Raw genomic sequence first — 20,222 nt, forward strand, 5'->3', positions numbered from 1 at the left:
GGAAGGCCTCGAACTTCTGATCCTCATGTTTCCACCTTTTGAGTGAATAGGAATACAAGTCTATGATTCCATCACTTTGGAAGTGGAGGCAAGATCAGGAGTTCAAAGTCATCCTCAGCTACATAACAAATTTGAGGCTGGTCTGGGATACATAAGATCCGGTCCAAAAGAAGAAAGGGAGAAGGAAGCAAAACACTTGAATAGGGTGAGGTCATAGTTCCATGCTGTGAAGAGTCAGTGGATGGTGAGTGTTAACATTAAGGACATAAGGATTGCTGCTGGGCTTCTGTCCTGGGAGATGTAATGCTTATGTGCTGTGTGAGACCTTTAAGGGTTAGTTCCAGTGCCGCTATGGAAATGCAGGTGTTGGGCAGTTAGTACAACCTGGAAAGCTCTGTGGAGGGTAACAGCTGATTCTTGCCGGAGAAGCAGGTGAAGCAGAAGTGAAGGATTCCAGGCAGAAAGGACAGATAGCTCAGAATTCCAAAGATAAACCATGTCATAGAGAATGGAGTTGGGAATATCAGTCTTGTCTGAACTTTACCTACACAGCTAAAATAAGTACAACCAAGACATAAAAAAGTGGAGAAAAATTTAGTGCCTGTAGCAGTCAGGAAAGCCAAAGAGTTATTTTCAAAGGAAGATACTCATAAACAAAGGTACTGGGGAATTTCATTCAGTGAACTCTCTATATATTCACACAGGGATTGGCTTTTTTTTTTGTAACATAATTTTTTATTGAATCTTTGGGTATTTCACATCATGTACCCCAATCTCTCATTTCCCAGTTCTTCCATTATTGCCCTCCACTCTTGTAGCCTCCCCCAAAAGTAAATAAAAAATAAATAAAAATTAGAAAAGAAAGAAAAGGAAACAAAACGAAAACTCATCTTGTGGACCCCTCTGGCCAACCCCTGCTCCTTTATCAACTTCATCATTCTGTGCATGTACCATTCTGCTCTTCCATCTTCCCTGCATCTCCATCGCATACTCATTTGTCATAGTGGCACTGGAAGTTGCGGTGCGTCACATAGTACACCCTTTTGCCCAAACAGCTTTCCTTAAAAATGTTCATTGCAATGAGTTGTTAGGCTTGTTCAAGGCCTCTGGCTTCTACTACAGTGTCAATACTGGGCCCTCATAGAGACTCTCAGATATCCTGTTGCCCTGAGTCAGGATCCTGCAGCTCACTAGCTCCAGCAGTTCCTAGATGGGGAAGATGTTGGGGTGTGGTTGGCTCCATTCTTAATCATACAATCTCTTATCCCTACATACACTTCTGAGCATGCTCAGTTTAATTAATTTAAAAAGATACTAGGCACGTTTTTAGGTATGTGTTTATGAGATTGGAGGGGATGAACAGGAATGCCTCTAGGCATGCTCAACTTACACCAGAAGGCTTTAGCTGAAAATAAAGGAAATAATGAAATAAAGTGCATTAATGTAGGAGTTTGTCCCTCAGATGTTTGCCTTGCTTAGTGGCTAACTGGTGTGTGGGCACCAAAGTTGCCACTTTGTTGGATATGTTAGTTGTTGGATATGTTAGTTGGATATATTGTTGGATATACATAGTTGTCCATTTTGTTGGATATATTACTGGATATTGTCCAGTCTTACTTTTTGTTGTACTGCAGAATTAACCCAGGGTTGTACATTACCAAAATTTAAAATATGTTATACTTCTCATTTATTAGTCTTCAGTTTACATATGCAAGCACATGGGATTTTGTGGGGTTCGTTTTGTATATGTGTCCTTTGGGTTATTTATTTATTTAGAGACAGGACCTTGCTATATAGTCTAGACTACCATCATCTCATGATCCTCCTGTCGCAGACTCTGGAGCTGGGACTTGGCAACCACACCTGGCTACTAGTCTTAAATCCACTCTGTTTCACACTCATTTTGTACTGAGTTTTCATTCAAACCAAAAAAGAAAAAATCTTAATGCTATGCGAGAACCGTGGCATATTTTATTTTTTGAGACAGGGCCTTAGTACGTAGCCTTGGCTGGCTTGGAACTTGCAGTGTAGCCCAGGCTGGCCTCGAATTCACAGAGATCCGCCTGCCTCCAAAGTGCTGGCATTAAAGACGTTTGCCACCACGCCAGGATCACCGGCCAACACTCTTAAAACAATTTTTTTCAGAATTTTGAGGGGAGAAATGTCACTTCCTTTTTTTGAGCGTTTGGGGACAGATGGCATTTGTGCGGAGTAGCGCTTGCCCTTCAAATGGAGGTGGGTGCAGAGCCGCCGGGAGCCGCCAGGGACCGCCAGCGCCCGCGGAGCCGGCCGGCGCCGCTCTGTACGTCGCTAGCGTACCGTGCTAACCCCGGCTTGGGCGGGAGGTCGCGGCGCAGTGCATCCTGGGTTGGCGTAGCCATGGCGGCTCGTGTCCTTTCCGCCTGTGTCCGCCGCCTGCCCACGGCCTTCGCGCCCAAGCTCCGGCTTCCCACACTGGCCTTAGCCCGGCCGCTCAGCACCACTCTTTGCCCTGAGGGAACCCGGAGAAGGCCCGGGACTCTGCAGCCCTCCTTGGCGCTCACGCAGGTGACTCGCGGTGACTTTGCCGGGGCTGCTCAGGGGTCAGGGCCCGGGCCGCCTGGGTTGGGGGAGGGGCCCCAGCCGGCTGCACAGCAGCTGCAGGGGTGATTCGGGGTACGCGGCTAGCCCTGCTGCCCGACGGGTTTTGGTTGACCCCTGTCGCCAGGCCGAGTGTCTTATGATTAAAGCACAGAACTTTGACCAAGTCTCGACTGAACAACAAAATTGGGCACCAGCCCTCATCCTTGCGGAGTGGCAATGAGGTTTAGTTGAGAGAGATCGAGGAGAGCACCTACTGCGGTCCCCGTCAGTTAGGATGATGGTATACTGTGGTCACTTCCTAGGGAAGGTTAAAAAGAGTGCACAAGGAGAAACCACTTGCCTGCCCTCTCTATAGAGTATTCTCTTCCTAGCGTTCTGTGATAATTTCCCCCTTGTGGCACCTTTTGTCTGTGAGCGTTCTGGAAGTAGGGATAGGAAAAAGTGCTGTGTAGCTTGCATATTTAATAAAACTAGTGTGAGGCTGAAACTCTCGGGCATCACTGTCAACCCTAGATGCCCAACAACAGAAGATTCTAACCTTCTTCCCGCTCCCCTTCTGATTTATTCCTCTGGCATCAGGCCCTGGCATGGCGTTTTAAGTTCCCCGTGTGCATCCAAGATTAGGAGCCTACTGTAGGATAGACTCTGGGCCAAGTTGAAAAACCCCTTTTGCACTCATGAACTTCCTATGCTAGCGGTTTCAGCCACACCTGCATGCTACAAGAAGAAATAAGAATCTACATCAGTGTTGAGATTCGCTGACAGTGTAATGGATACACAGGGCATTGTCCCAAAAGCTGTACCAAAAGCTTGTCATTGTAAGGTGTTAGAAGGGCAATAAAGTTGCTGTGTGTTTGGGTCTAGAGACTAATTTCAGATTAGGATAAAATGTGATCTCCCTGTTCTTACAGCATTGCTTCTCAAACATAGGTGTGCATACACATCATCAGGGTTATAATAGAAGACTGATTTGGTAGGTCTGCGAAGTGTGTTCTCATGGGCTTTCCAGATGTGGTCCTGGGACCATGCTTAGAACAGGCAGTGCTATCTCTGCTGGGTTTATGTTGACAGTAGAGGAACTGCTTTATACTTACAGAATGGTTTTGAGTAAGTTCATTCATAGATGCAGAAAGACAGCTGTTTACAAGGTATTTTAGGCTTGTTATTGGAATATGGATGTTCTCTGCACAAATCAGGGGAAGCAAACAGTAAACAAGGCCAGGCGGTGGAAGCACACGCCTTTAATCCCAGCAGAGGCAGGCGGATCTCTGTGAGTTTGAGGCCAGCCTGGGCTACCGAATGAGTTCCAGGAAAGGCTCCAAAGCTACACAGAGAAACCCTGTCTCAAAAAACTAAATAAATAAATAATAAAAAGTAAGTAAGGTTTGTTGTTGAAGGAAGAAGAAACCTTTTCACTAAATCACCCAGCTTCGATGATTGAAATAAGTTGGCTTGGAAGTCACCCAGCTTTGATGATTGAAATAGGTTGGCTTGGAAGTTTCTAGCTAGATCCCAGAAGATGGAGAGGGAGTAGAGTAAGGAAGAGATTTGTAGAGGTGTAGGTTTGTTTCAAACAGCTGCGTTTGAGGTGTCTCAGTTCCTGAGGTTTGAAGTGGACAAGTGACAGAGATGGCCTTTAAAGATTCTTCCATAAACAAAGAAGGACAGAGAGGAGCAAGATGGATTCTGATAGAAACTCTTCAATACCAGGCAAGCTCAGAGTCACTGCAGACAATACCACCCTTGATGCTTGGAGATCATTTATGTCCCATGTGTGAGTCTGGGGGAAGACCACCCCCGAGACAACTGTGTTGACTACAGGGGAGGTGCTTTCCTAGCAGAGATCTGTAGCATGAATCTTAAAAGGTCTTATTAATAGAAACAAACCTGGAGCCAGGTACTGGGGTCAACACTGGAAGATCAGAGAAGCAGAACAAGCCACAGCTTCCTCACCTCTCAATTCCTCAGTTGATCCTGTTTCCTCAGACTGGAAGTCTCTGAGTCCTCATCCAGAATGAATCTCAGCTAAACTGCTGCTAAAAGCTTAACCAGCTCTAGTTCCTGGTTTTCACGCCTTATATACCATTCTGCTTTCTGCCATCACTTCCTGGGATTAAAGGCGTGAATCACCATGCCTGCTGTTTCCAGTGTGGCTTTGAACTCAGAGATCCGAATGGATCTCTGCCTCCCAAGTGATAGGATTAAAGGTGTGAGTGCCACCATTTTCTGGCCTCTATGTCTATCTAGTGTCTGTTCTGTTTTCTGACCCCAGATAAATTTATTAGGATGCACAATATATTGGGGGACACAATACATCACCACAGAGATCTGGCAGGAGGAAGCAATTTATACCCTCCAAGAGGTCATGCACGGAGACCTGGGGTAGGATACCTAGCCATCCTGTCTCAATTACTTTATAAAAGGTGTGTAAAGTGCTTAGTAGTGACATAGTCTGATTTAGTGAAACAAATCAACCCTGGCCTGTAATCTCAGCTCCTTCGTAGGCAACAACAGAAAGAACATGTTCAAGGCATGTCTGGGCTGCAGAGTAAGTTCAAAGCTACCCAGAGTAACGTAATTAAGCCCCATTTCAAAAACAAGGCTGGCGATATAATGGTGGAGCCCCTGCCTAGCACGGATGAAACGGGGTCCCATGCCAGTACCAAAATAAGTAAGTAAATGACAATTTTTTAAAATGACCGAGGAAAGGAATGAATGGAGTATGTATTTTAGGCTCTACCACAGCTGAAGGGGCCAAACTGCCGGACTGCAGCACTGCTAGATAACTACACGGTATGTGTAGATGCCAAGCAGTATCCAGTGCTTTTACATCAGCTAACTGGTGCCTTGCCACAATCTCACGAACGAGTACTGTTGCTTATCCGTATTTAATAGCTAAAGAAACTGAGGCATATACAGGTTATATAACTTGATGAGGACAAACAGCTAATAGGAGCCAATACTCTGATGCTAACTACCTTAAGCAGTCTGGTTACTGCATCTGATCTGGTTTCTGAGTCTCACCTCTCGGCTCACTACATCTTACTGCCTTGTACTGATCTCACTACAGCCATCTACTTTAGATTGACATGTAGCCTCAAGACAGAGAACTCTTAGTTCAATCACTTGGCACCTACCTGACTCAGGAGAAACTTGCCAGTGATGCCTGGTGAGCTGCTGACACCTAGTGACCACATGGGTGACTATACATGCAGACTCTCCCAGCCACTCTTTCCCATGGCCTGGTGACAAGCTCGGCACTCTTCTCCGTCTCTGCTGTGTTAATTCCACTTCATACCAGTCCTTGATGTTTTCTGTTTGTTTGTTGTCGTTGAGACAGGGTCTCATGTTATCTCAGGCTGGCCTTGGAACTCAGGTTGGTTAGAGAATGTGTTACTCTTTCTCAGCCTCCCAAGTACTAGGATTGCAAGCCTGAACCATGTCTTACTAAAATCTGCTTGGATCTTTTTTTCATTCCAGGCTGGACATTGAACCCAAGGCTTCATTCATACAAGGCAAGCCCTCAACTAATGAACTACAACTCCAGTCCCTTAATAGTTTCTAATCTCTTTTCCATGCCTTCTTGATATACACACAGGACCTCTTAGGTCCTCCTACCTCAGGAGGTCAACTCTCTGTCATTCTCATTATTAACATATTTCTTCTCCTTCTTTCTTTTTATTCCTTTCTGCTTCATTTTATTTGTGACCTCTTTAAGTCATTGTGATGCGTAGGTCTGGTGGTATGTCCCTATCAAAGGCCTCTGACACAAAGTATAAAGGAAACAATGGATTTCAACACAAAGGTGCCCTGCCATTCTTAAAAAGTATTCAGAAATCCTCTAGAATATCTCTTCAGTTCATCTCTTTAGTTTGCTGCAAATTAAGTATATCTTGATAAAGAGGTATACACTGGTTCAGTTTTATTTTGAAGTAGGTTCTTGCTAAATAGTCCAGGCTTGCCTGGGACCCTGGATATCAACCTCCCAACTGTTAGAGTTACAAGCATTTGACACCACAGCAGCTCTTAGGTCATCTTTCATGGGTAGTTTTCATAGACATACTCAGGGACCTGAGTGCCAGCAAGCAAACCCAGTCATTCTTTCTTACATTTATTTATTTAGTGTGTGGGCATGCATGAGAAGGTCAGGGGATAACTTGAGGTAGTCCATGTTTTCTCTTTCCACTATGTGGATTCTGAAGATTGAACTTGGGTTATTAGGCTTGGTGGCAAGTGCCTTTAGCCTCTGATCCATATTGCTGTCTTTTCTTCCCCGCTTCTTCGGTGTTAAAGAGTGAACCCAGGGTTTCATACATGCTAAGCAGACTGCTCTACCATTAAGCTGTATTACATCCCTGCCCCTCTTTATTTTGAAATGCATTCTCACTAAATTGCCCAGCTTGGCCTTGATCTTGACGCTCCTGCCTCACTTCCCAAGCACCTGGGATTAAAAGCCCAGCAACAAATGCATTTTCTGTGGGAAAGCCTTACCTACAAACTAAGGATTCAAAAACCATTTGAAGATAACCTGTTTAGTTTATGGGGACTCCATGATACGCCAAACAGCTAAATAGGTCGTTTTTTCTTATTCTAGTTATGACTTCATCATCATTAAACCCTCTACCAGTCACTGCTCCTCTATACTTAGTAAATGAAATCTGGTCAAGGCTTCAGTACTCAACTCAGTATAAAGCAGGCTGACAGCAGAAATACTTGGGATATTTAGTTCAGAAAGGCTCATGGCATGTCTGGTGACTTATAGGGCATGCCCACCTGGCAGGGAAATAGATGGGGCTGTGAGGTTTAGGGATGGTAGCTAGCATCAGTTGTTCTAGCCAGAGTCTAGTTACTGCCTACGCCTAATTAACCCCTGATGTATATATACTATGACAGCTGTTAGGTGGGTTAACCCCGATGTATATATACCATGGCAGCTGTTGGGGTGGGTTATTTTGACGCTTACCTGTGTGATGAATGTGGCAGTGCATTGAAGAGGCTATGACATGCTAAATTTGCCATGAGGGAACTTAGGCATTTCTATAACCCTCTTATGTTAGTGACACTCTTACTGAACAAGATGATGTCCAAAGCCAGAGGGACCAGTCCTGATTTTGAGGACAAGTGACACTCATTTTGATGCTAGAGCTGCTGAGTTGACCCAGCTCTATGACTCAGTATACAGTAATGACCACACTGGAGAATGAGATGAGGTGGGTTCTGTAAAGCCCAGGAAGCTTTGTGAAAGTGCCTGTGGTGGGCAGTGAGGTGGCTCAGCAGGTAAAGACACCTGCCACCAAACCTGATGACCTCAGTTCAATCCCTAGAACCCAGTGAGAGAAGAGAACTGACTCCCACAGCTTGTCCTCTGACCTCCACTCATGTGCCATGGCACATGTGGATCCCGCTCCCAAGTAAAACATTGCTGTGTAAGTTTTTTAAAAGATACCTGTTACGTGCACTTATATAAAGACATTTGGGACTGAGCGACAGTTTCCTTCCTGCCTTTGTTCTAGGTGCCTGGAAGGGTCACACACTTGTGCCGTCAGTACAGTGACGCACCCCCTTTGACGTTAGAGGGAATCAAGGACCGAGTGCTGTATGTCTTGAAACTCTATGACAAGATTGACCCAGAAAAGGTAACTGGTTGAGATTTTTTTATATCTTTTCCTTTAATTTAAAAGGAATTTATTGCTGCGTGGTCACACAATCCCCGCCTTAAAAAGCCAGACGTGGACCCCCACACTCTCTCTGTGTTCTCTCTCTGCTCCCGCCACCTTCCGTTCTGTCCAGGCCTGGCTCTCCTCCCTCCTGTTCCCTCTTTCTTTCTAATACAGCTCTTTATAACTCTGGAAAATAAATAAGAGGAATTTATTAATTTCCCTTTTGTTTTTGTGTATGTGTTTGTGTATGTACTTCTGTATGTATATGCATGTCATGGCCCCCATGAGGAGACACAGGACAATCTGCAGCAGTCAGTTCTCTCCTCCCACCATGCCTGTCCCAGAGGTTGACCTCGGGGTCATCAGGATTGGTGGCAAGCACCTTTACCTGCTGAGCTGTCTCACCAGCCTGTATTGTTTTTCTTTAGTGTATTTAATCAGATAGTATAAAATTCAAAGGGGCCAAACAAATATTCAATTAAAAGTCTCTCCATCGGGGCTGGAGAGATGGCTCAGTGGTTAAGAGCACTAGCTGTTCTTCCAGAGGACCTGGGCTCAATTCCCAACACCCACATGGCAGTAACCACTTCCAGGGTACCCAACACCCTCATACAGACGTTCATGCAGGCAAATACACCAATGCACATAAATAAAAAAATAAAAAAGCAAACAAACAAAAAACCTCTCCCAGCCTCCAGCCAACCAGTTCCCCCACTAGGAGATTGATAATGTTCTCATATAGATAGAGTTTCTTGTGTATCTTTCCAGAGACCCAATAGATGTTAGGCAGTACAGACACATATGTATAGCGTATGTATTTGTGAGTTACTTTTCTACTGCTGTGATAAAACATGACCAAGACAACTTACAGAAGGAAGTGTTTATTTAGGTTATAGTTCCATCATGGCAGTAGGCAGGTAAGCATGGCACTGGAGAAGTAGCTGAGAGCTTACATATGAACCACAAACAGGAAGCAGAGAGTACACTGGGAATGGAGGAGCCTTGAAGCCTGCCCCTGGGACACATTTCCTCCAACAAGGCTGCACCTCCTAATCCTTCCCAAATTGCCACCAACTAGGAACCAAATATTCAAATGCCCAACACTTACCGGGGACTTCTCATTCAAACCACTACAGTATTTATGTATATCTCCCACTCTTCAGAAAACACAAGTGGTCAGGGAGTGTAGTTAAGGGGGAAACACATATTTACCCCGTGACAGGACCTAATCACAATCCTCAGTACAAGAAAAGCCTGCAAAAAAACTCAGGTGGTCCATATACCAGAACTGCATTCTGCCTCTTGCTTTTTGTTTTAAAAGACAAGGGCTCCCTGTGTAGCCCAGGCTGGTCCAAAATTCACACTCTTTGCCGTCTCCTGAGCACTGGGATTATAGAGGTACTGCCACATAGGCTTGCTTCTTTTTTAACTTAACTCTTGGAATTTTTTTCATGGTGGTTTGTACAATTTTTTTTCTTTAGTAACTGATCTGTTGTGTAGTTTAACATAGTTTTTAAAAAGTTTTTTTTGGGGGGGGCGTTGTTTTTTTTGAGACAGGGTTTCTCTGTGTAGCTTTGCGCCTTTCCTGGAACTCGCTTTGGAGACCAGGCTGGCCTCGAACTCACAGAGATCCACTTGCCTCTGCCTCCCAAGTGCTGGGATTAAAGGTGTGTGCCACCACCGCCCGGCTAAAAACATTTTTTAAAAAAGATTTGTGTGTGTGTACAATTACATACCTGCCTACGTGTGTACTGAAGACAGAAGTCATCAAATGTCCTCTTTTATTCTCCCATCTATTTTGAGGCAAGGTATCTCTGAACTTGGGGCTCCCATTTTCTCAGCTAGGCTGGAAACCAGCAAGTCCAGTGATCCTCCTGTCTCTGCCCACTCTGAAGCTGCCGGTATAGGCATGTACCAGACACACAGCTTGTTACATGGGTGCTGGAATCTGAACTCTGGTCCTCAGGATTGTATAGGGAATGTTTTTAACTGCTGGGCCATCTCAGGACCTTATCATGGATTTTAAAGACTATTTCCTGGTGATCTTGAAGTCTAAGTTATAAGCAAATGAATACAATATTTTATCTTCTGACAGGTACCTACAATTTATAATAATCTTAAGATTTTTAGTTGTTGAGTGTGTCTATGTTGCTGGAGATGGAACCTTGGGCCTCATACATACTAGGCAAATGCTCTATACTGAACTACAGCCCTATAATAGCCTGCCTGTTTTTTCTTTTTTAAGGATAGATACTCACTGTGTAGGACTGACTGTCCTGGAACTTGCTATGTAGACGAGGCTGGCCTCAAAATCAGATCTGTGAGTGCCTGCCTCCTGAGTTGCTAGGATAATAGCCTACAGTTAGGCTTGGGGAAGAAGGGGTTTTATTTGCTAGTAAAATAGCAAGAAAACAAATTCTCTCAGATGTCCTTTAGAATAGTGATCTAAGATCCTAATAAAATATGTGGCATGGCTGGGCAGCAGTGGCATACGCCTTTAATCCCAGCACTCGAGAGGCAGAGGCAGGCAGTTCTCTGTGAGTTCAAGGCCAGCCTGGGCTACCAAGTGAGTTCCAGGAAAAGCGCAAAGCAACACAGAGAAACCTTGTCACGGGGGAAAAAAAAAATGTAGCATGAAATCCTTTATTTAAATTTGTTTCTAAAGTTAACCACCTTAAAATGAAATTGAATAAACTAACAAAATATACTGTGCCCATGCCAGCATATATTAAATACACCATGTTATTTAAAGCCTTGATGTTTCTTTGAAAATCTTCTGTATGATGATGAAGTACCACTCTGTTGTCTTGGGAAGCAAACACCTTCATGAATTAAATTTTGTTTTGTATTTCTTTCATGCAGCTCTCAGTAAATTCTCATTTTATGAAGGACCTGGGCTTAGACAGTTTGGACCAAGTGGAGATTATTATGGCCATGGAAGACGAATTTGGTAACATATATACCTTAGCTTTGGAATTGCATGTTATGAGTCTTCATTTTGTTATTTTTAAGAAAAGATCTCTCTCTGAAGCCCAGGCTGTATTCAGGTGACTCTTAGGTGGTTTAAACTGAAGGAAATGCTAGAGTCTGGACTAGATTCAGGTATTAGTAGAAACAATAACAGCCAGTACTTCCCAGTCTTCTTACTGTCAAATGAAGTGAATATTAGGAACAGTGCAGGCCTAGCAGAATGTGTACTAGAATTAAAGGTTGACTGGCCCCAAAAGGCCTGGGAGAGCATGGGATCAAGGGCAAAAGTCTGACTTGTAGAGATGCTGATGACACTTGGAGCCTTGATGAGCTATGATGACATCAACCAGACAGCAGTAATAAGCAGCTCTGAGGACACACAGATGAGGTCTGCATCTCCTGTGATGTTTGCCATGCCTGCTCCAACTTTTTATTAAGATCTGTTTGTTGTGCAAATGAGACTTTATAAAATTCCTTGGCTCCTTTTTGGATAGCTGTTTGACTAGAAAGCAAAGGATACCTGTGCCACCCAACAAAGCAGGCCCTAGTTAAAGCTCCTTATAGATGATGTTAGCAAATGCTATGCTGCCTAGGGCTTACAAGTACCAGAGCTGGACGAGTTCAGACATGTGTGAGCCTGACAAGCAATGGCACCTCTCAAGTCTTTTCCTACACTGTAAAATGAGTGTGTCAGATAGGAGCTTCAAGATTGGGACTGCTGAGAGATCACATAGAAGGTGTTCAATACAGTATTTGAGCCCTATTGAAACTGTCACAATTCAGCTGCATAACTAGAAAGGAAGGAGTACAAACTGCAGCATGAATGACCCTCGAGGACAAAATACAAAGCACCCCAGCATGTGCTGCATGCGTATGTCACTGGCATGAAATATCAGGAGGAAAACAGATGGGACAGAGTAGATCTAAGGCTGCCAAGTATTGAGATGGTGGGGAGTGAACTTCTAAATACTTGGTTTTGTTTTTAGGGGTGATAAAAATGTTCTAAGGCAGTGGTTCTCAACCTTCCTAAAGTTGTGACCCTTTAATACAGTACTTCATGTTATGGTGACCTCCAGCCATAAAATTATTTTGTTGCTACTTCAGGACTGTAATTTTGCTACTGTTATGAATCATAGTATATCTGATATGCAGAATATCTGATATGTGACCCCAAAGGGGACCCACAGGTTAAGAACCACTATTCTAGGGGACTTTGATTAGCTGGATTAATTCTTGGGGAATTAAACAATAGCAATGGTTGTACAACCTTGTGAGCATACTACAAACTACTGAGTTGTATACTTAAAAAGAGAAATTTTCTATTATTTCTAAAAACTTAAGCCCAACATGATTTACGTATTTTCTAAAACCTACCCAGTTCAAAAACAAAATGGGACTCCAGATTGCTGGAGATGTTTAACACAGTTGTAGGTGTGATGACAGGGTCAAGTGCGAGCCAAGCCTGGTGGCACAGACTGTAATCATGGCTACTTGAAATTTCAAGGTCAGCCTGAGTAACTTAGTGAGGCTCTGACCTAAAATTAAAAGAGGAAAGGGGAGTCACAGGCTTTCAGTTCTAAAGGGTTTACTTTTTCCATATTCACACACTGTTACCAATTTTTCTTTTTCATTTTAGGGTTTGAAATTCCTGACATAGATGCAGAGAAGTTAATGTGTCCACAAGAAATTGTAGATTACATTGCAGATAAGAAGGACGTATATGAATAAAGTATCAGGTAAACAACCTGACATAAAACCACATTCTCCCATAGGATTAATCCGTCTGTAGACTCAGAGAACAAAAGTTGGCAGTGCTTGACAGAGACTGTCACTAGTTAGAGAACACAGGCCATTTCTGGTTAATGGCGTCCAAAGCCCTAACCCTTGCAGGGTTCCTGGAGCCCTCTTCTTAAAAGCAGTCTTACACAAATACTGCATGGCATAACCCAGAAACGCACCTCAGTCCCTCAGTCCCACTCCCAACACAGCCTCACCTGCTCTCAGAAGCAGAGATGGCCACAGACAGAGACCCAAATTTGTAGATGTAACCAACCTTCTTATTAAATAAGAAACACAGAACCAATGCAAAGAAGAAAGCCAAGAGGTCAGAGCTAAGAGCTAAAACCTTACCCTTCCTCCTGCAGTGGTCCTACCTCTCCGAACTCACTACCCCTGTGTGTCTTTATATAGTGTTCCTGTTCTGTCTTCTCATTGGTTGTAAACCCAACCACATGACCGCCTCATCACGGCCTGTCTGTATAGGCCTCCAGGTTTTCCTTGCTTGGTATTGAGATTAAAGGCATGTGTGTCCAATAATGGCTGTATCCCTGAACACACAGAGACTTACCCAGCTCTGCATACCAAGTGCTGGGATTACAAGTGTACGCCACCACTGCCCTGCTTTCCTATGGCTTGCTAATAGCTCTGACCCCCGGGCAACTTTATTTATTAACATACAAATAACATTTTAATACAAATAAAGTATCACCATACAAATTGGCCGTAATGCCCCTGATTGATAGCCATGCAGTGAGCCTGGCGATCTTGGACAAGCTGCCGAGCTATGATTTTGATTCCATGTAAAGTGGCAATAATGACTGACCCTATCAGGGCTTTGTGAAGGTCAAATTGGGTCATAGATGGGCATTGCTGCCGCTGTTAAGCCTTAGTTGACAGTCGCTATTGTTTCAACTCTACAGTTTTAGTGCTTAGAATGCACTGGGCACCTTAAAGGTGGCACTTCAAAGTCAGTGGCTACACACCAAAAAGAAACCCAACTTATCTTGTCATTGCCAGAGCCTTCTTCCTCATCAGGAGGACTCCAAGAACACCCGATGGCATCATGGCTGACTGACAGCGGTTCTGTTGGACTTGTATTTAAATTGTCTTGAGTGTTTTACCCTTTAAAAATAAATCTATTATAAAACTGACGTTTTTCTCAATCTTCATTTTTCTTTTTCTTTTTTGAGACAATTTCATTCTGGGCCGAACTCATTACCACAAGCTCTCACAGTGACCCTCCTGCCTCAGCCTCCCAAGTGCTAAGATTATAGGTTTGAACCACCCTGTTCCACCTAATTTTTAATTTTTATTGATGTTGCTTAATACTTTTAAAGATTTGTCATTGATAACCGTGCATATCAAAAATACAGACTAGGGTACCGTGATGGGCAGCTGGGGTGAATAATAATAAAAAATAACAATGTATTTTGTATAAAAATGTCACAATGAAACCCATTATTTTGTATGCTGACCAAAAAATAAAAATGAAAACTGTATGACTTACCCAGGCATGGTGGTACATTCCTATAGCCCTAGCATGTGAGAGTTAAAGCCAGCCTAGGTAACAGCAAGACCCTGTGTAACAAAAAAAAAAAAAAGGTTTCCAGCAGTGTGCCCGAAGCAGGTTTCTCTTTCCTACCCACCTCAGCACATGGATTCATAGTGCAAGAACACTTGCTTCACTCGTTTCTCCCTCCACACTGATGAATTGGATGTTACTGGCTGAGAGCACGTGGGGCTAGTTCTTCCCTAAAAACCTCTTTCCAAAATACCAAAGTTGAAGTTTTGGGCATCAGCTCTCCTGAGGGTCAGCTTGGCTTTAAACACTGCTCTTCAGTCACATATCCATTATCAGTTCTTCCCCTACCTCTTTTTTTTTTTTTTTTTTTTTTGAGACAGGGTTTCTCTGTGTAGTTTTGGTGGCTGTCCTGGATCTCACTCTGTAGACCAGGCTGGCCTCGAACTCAGAGTTCTGCCTGGCTCTGCCTCCCAAGTGCTGGGATTAAAGGCATGTGCCACCACGGCATGGGTTTTAATTTTTTTTCGCCCCCCCCCCCCACCTCTTTTGAGACATGCATGCTGTCTGTGTAGCCCAGGCTAGCCTCAGACCCATAGTCCTACCTCAGTCTTCCGAGTGCTGGGATGATAGGTATATGCCTCCACCACAGCTACCCTTTTATTCTCATCACTGTGGTTCTTAGGGTCGTTATAGGTAACATGTACACATAGCTTACATCCAGAGGTTCAGTTTGAGAGTCCTACTGTAATTGCTCTTTACTGCAGTTTAGTTTTGTTTGTAGAAGGGAATGGAAGCAAGAGCTTAGAGAAGGTGGTATCAGCAAAGAGAGGGACTTGAGGTAAGTGGTCCTCGGCCAGCAGAGAAGCTTCTGGGTGGGATGAGGTGAAAGGGGAGGAACCAACTCTACATTTGGGCCTACCCTCAACACACTTCTTTCTGAAGTGCCTGTTCACTTCTTTGTCTCCTTAGAATTATTTTAGACATGTTGGCCACACATACTCCTTTCCTTTTAGTAAACCAGTTGTTGTGTGTTTTGGGGTTTTCTCCCTGTAGTGCTGGGGATAGGTTCAAGGGCTCACATGTTAGACAAATGCTCTACCACCATGCTATACTATACCTCAGCTACCCTCCCCCTTTTAAATTATTTTTTGAAATTACAGTATAATTCCAACATTTCTTGTTTTCCTCCGTTCAAACAATCCCATATACCCCTCCTTACTCTCCTTCAAATTGATGGTCTCTTTGTTGTTGTGTGTGTAACATGACTTGTATGGATGTTTTCAGGGCTGACAACTGGCACTGGACAACCAATCGGTGTGCTCTTTTCTGGGGATGACTACTTCAACTGCTTCCAGCTTTCTCAGTTGCCTATAGTTCTTCAGTAGGGCTGAGGTTTTATGGGCTTTCCGTTCACCCTGGCATGTCCATTGGTGTCGTCTTTGTTCAGTTTATGTTTAAGCAGTCATGTTGCTAAGACTTGATGGGTAAACATTTTAAGAAAATACCATGTAAAACTGCCATCGTGGAGCATTAAGGAGCCTAGTTTTTACAGATGCCTTTATTCCATATCAAGCCCCTTTCTGCTCTAAGAACTCATCAGAATGGTTTCAGTAAGGATTCTGTGTTCTGATAGGTAGGCAGCAAACTGAGCACACACAGAATTCCAAATTGCATTCAAGTCAGAGAACAGAAGCCACGCAGTTGATATGTAAGTTTGATGTGCATGTTCACATGTGTGTTGTGTCAAAGACCAAGGTTGATGATAGGTGTCTTCCTCCTGCCTTACCTAATGAGGCTTGCTATTTCAGCTCATCTAGCTGGCCAGCTTGTTGGGGTAATTTCCTGTCTTTTGTGTTCTGGGTGATTCATGAGCCCTTGGGGCTGGGGATGAAGCTCAGTGGTAGAACACTTGCCCAGAATGCACAAGACCCTGGGTTCTGTGCCCAGCACTGTCTCCAGCCATTGTTTCCCAGTACCTCTAGTTCAGCCACTTTAGTCTCTTCACTATATCCCCTAGACAGTCCCAACAGTGAGCCCAGCAGGAGGTTCAGGGAGACCTTTAAAGTTTATATGACAGTATCCAATAACACAAGCTAACCTGTGCTGATGTACCAACGACATGTCACCCTCCAGGTGTTCTTGTTAAAATCCTATAAGCAGACTGATGGTGCAGGAGTGAGTCTACAAGCCTGTTAATGTGAGCTTCTAATTGTCATGGGAAAAGGCAGCATGACTATTCTAAATCAAAGACAAGAGAGATGGTAACTTTGGGAAACATGGAGCTGGAAAGCACTAGGAAGACATTTGGGGATAACTAGACAATGTTAGGTTTCTTAGGTACAGCAGGTAGAATAACCATATTGCCTGGAAATAGAAAATATTTAGGAATGAAGCATGTCAGCAGCTGACTTTGAAATGATTCAGGAAAAAAAATCAAAATGGGGCTGGAGAGATGGCTCAGTGGTTAAGAGCACTGACTGCTCTTCCAGAGGTCCTGAGTTCAATTCCCGGTAACCACATGGTGTCTTACAACCACCCGTAACAAGATCTAGTGCCCTCCTCTGGTCTGCAAGGACACCTGCAGGCAGAATACTATATACATAATAAATTAAAAAAAAAAAATCAAAATGCTAACTGGTGACTAGCTAGGGTGAGCCTTTGTTCATGGTATTATTCTGTCAACTGTCAAATTCGTCAAAAGTTGGGAGAATGTGTCAGTATAAATTTGAAAAGAAATATACTGAGGACTTGTAATTGGATGTCCAGCAAGGTCTCATGAACTGTGAATCCCAGGCTAGCCTAAAACAAACTGTCCCAAAAGTTAATAAACTCTGGGTGGGGTTGGTTGAATAAAAACTAATCTGTAGAATATGGAAAAGTTGTTTTAAGTGAAAATAAACACACATGCCTGTAGTTCCAGCACTTGGGCGAAGGTGGTGAGAGGATTGGGGGTTCAAGATTACCCCTGGCTACACAGCACCCTATCTCAAAACAACAATGAAGATGAGCAGCATGATCCCACTTCTATAACTCATACCATAATGAAAAAAAAATAAAAGGTACCAAAGTGTGAATAAATAATGGTCATTACCAAGACACATCAGAAAGATGTGTGGTTAACAAGTAAATCTTCAAGTGTTGTTAATAAATGAAGAATGAAAGTATCATAAAGGGTATGAAAACTGACAATAGTCCAGCCAAGACTGAGGAGCTGGTGCTTGGGAAAGGCTTTTTAGGCTGTGTAGCAGCCACATAGGAAGGGCAGCACACAAAACAGCAGGAGCAGTAGTGAATGCAAATCTAAGTGGTTGCCCCATGTGGCACACCTCAGCTACCTAAGAAATTCAAAGCCAACCAGGGCCACATGAAACTGTCTCAAAATAAGATACAGTGCTGGGATTAAAGGCGCGGTGCAGAGGCTGGCCTGGTCTACAAAGCGAGTTCCAGGACAGCCAGGGCTGTTACAAAGAGAAACCCTGTCTCGAAAAACTTAAAAATAATAACAAAAATAGGTGAGATTATCAGCCTCTGGTTTAGGAAACCTGTAGTGCATGAACTAGACGGTCACCTGCGGTTAAAGTGGCCAGCCTTAGACCACCAAAGAACCTTATGGTCTGACTAAGGAATTGTTGGCCACTATGGGATTTTCTGCAGGGCAGAGACACCCAGGGTATACTTAAGAGGATGAACCTGATCATTACTTGAACTCATAAGGGAAAAAAAGATTTGAAGACTGGGATAAAGTAATGGATGGAGAAGGTTCTGAGTAACTTGATTTCAGCTGTTCACACAGGTGAGCTGCTACTAAAACCAGGAATAAAATGAGGGTCAGATTTTAAGGAGTGTCATAATTTCCAATTGGGACATGGTGAATTTGAGGGGCTTGTGGGATACCCAAGCTGGAAACAGATAAACAAGATAAGCAAAAGCATAAGAAAAATGCCATGCTTGCTGGACGATGGTGGTGCACGCCTTTAATCCCAGCACTCAGGAGGCAGAGGTAGGCGGATCTCTGAGCTTGAGGCCACCCTGGTCTACAGAGCGAGTTCCAGGACAGGCTCCAAAGCTACAGAGAGAGAGAGAGAGAGAGAGAGAGAGAGAGAGAGAGAGAGAGAGAGAGAGAGAGAGAGAGAGAGAGAGAGAGAGAAGGAAAAATGCCATGCTAGAGCCAGGACTCACAATCAAGGGCCTGTGAGGTGCCTCCTCACTACTAAGTTAAAGCTGACTTTTATGTTCCTAGGATGGGTCCTCATGTGCTGAAGCCTACATGATGAGTTCTGTTCCTTCAGCAATAGATCAGCTGGGGTTGAGTAGACAGGGAAACAGACACACACCTATCACTTGAAATTTCTTTATCAAGTGCAGCATGTAAGACATTGAGTTTTTAAAATAATAAAGCCAAATGAGCAAATTTCAGACTTTTATTAACAGTAAGTCCAATGAATAAATGCCGAGATCAAAGTTTAAGCAAGCAATTCTCAACATGCATCAGTAAAATCAGGGAGGGGACAATGAAGCAAAATAGGCAAGAACCACTTTCCTTTAGTCCTCAATAGTCAGATGAAGGGAGTAGACTTCAGCACTGGGCAAATCTGGGTTCTGAATCAGCTGGTTACAGACAGGAATGTGATTGTTCTCTGGACCTAAGTCCTTTAATAGCTGAAATGAGGGTACCAGGAGGGATGTGACAGATCAATCTGAGTGCGGACATGGCAGAACCTGAATGCAGTGTTTAGACTAAGTCCTATGAGAGAGCCCAAAGAGGCCCCCTCTCTGGCTGCCATTCTTCCCTGGAAGGCTAGAGCCCTAGAAAAGGTTTTCAAGCAGCATTTGTCATATAGCAAGAGGTCAAAGCCCTGTGAGATGGCCATCAAAGTGTTGTTAGCTCTGTATAGAGTAACTGCTGAACAGTCAAAGTCTCACAATGAATGGGGCATCTTAGAAACTGAAGTGGCAATGTCTGCTCTATGGAGGGCAAGAGTAACACAAAATAATGCAACTACAGGTGCTCTTGCCAGAACTCTGAGTACAAAAACACCCTGCTGTGGGGTTGCTAGAGAACAGATTCCAGCTCCACAGAGAATACAACAGAACCAGGCATTACATGCTCACATGGTCACACCTAAACACCTTAGTGGAGTATTTGCATTGGGCTGGGTCTGACACTCTAGGTTTCCATTATTAGTAAAAGAGCCCAAGCCCTTTTCCTAACTCATGAACAGTTTGACAACAAGAACTACATCAGTCTGTTTCAGGATACTTGTTTGTACTGATACTTGAGACTTCCAATAAAGTTTAACTGTGAATCAGGGGGCAGAGTTAGCAACTAGCCAACCAGAGTTAGCCATTGAGATTTTGGAGGACCCAGGATACATATAAAAGCAGAAGTAGTTGTGGCCTTTTTGGATAGGGGAAGCGTGGAGAGGCAGAGTAGGCTGATAGTTACTTCATCGCTCTTTGGATCTATCAGGTTTTTACCCCAATATCTGACTTAGAGTTTTAGTTAATAATAGTAAATATAATATAAGTAAACACTTCACCAATCCTCAGTAATGGACCAGAGAGTCTAAGTCTTAGACTTGGATGTGAGAGTATTGCCACAGTCATCACTAGACAGGAGGACTTGGCCCTGAGGGGGTAGGAGGAGAGTCCCCTGATAAGCCTACCCAGGACCAGAGGATCCCTAGCCATGGAAACTCATAACTCGA

The 20,222-nt window shown here is 43.7% G+C and overlaps 1 protein-coding gene across 2 annotated transcripts; it reads left to right on the top strand.

Annotated features, from left to right (window-relative positions):
* The first annotated feature begins 2,343 nt into the window (after nucleotides 1-2,343).
* Nucleotides 2,344-14,143, top strand: Ndufab1 (NADH:ubiquinone oxidoreductase subunit AB1). Of its 2 annotated transcripts, none has more exons than XM_059267392.1 (5): nucleotides 2,344-2,547; nucleotides 8,097-8,219; nucleotides 11,106-11,193; nucleotides 12,850-12,949; nucleotides 14,010-14,143. In XM_059267392.1, the coding sequence occupies exons 1-4, from the start codon at nucleotides 2,380-2,382 to the stop codon at nucleotides 12,939-12,941; spliced, it is 471 nt and encodes a 156-aa protein (XP_059123375.1). In that variant the 5' UTR covers nucleotides 2,344-2,379; the 3' UTR covers nucleotides 12,942-12,949; nucleotides 14,010-14,143. The 2 variants fall into 2 exon arrangements, with proteins under 2 accessions (XP_059123375.1, XP_059123383.1); XM_059267400.1 differs by lacking the exon at nucleotides 14,010-14,143 and adding an exon at nucleotides 13,913-14,000.
* Nucleotides 14,144-20,222: the final 6,079 nt, after the last annotated feature.

The sequence above is a fragment of the Peromyscus eremicus genome, chromosome 1 (genome assembly GCF_949786415.1).
Source record: "Peromyscus eremicus chromosome 1, PerEre_H2_v1, whole genome shotgun sequence".
NCBI classification, from domain to species: domain Eukaryota; kingdom Metazoa; phylum Chordata; class Mammalia; order Rodentia; family Cricetidae; genus Peromyscus; species Peromyscus eremicus.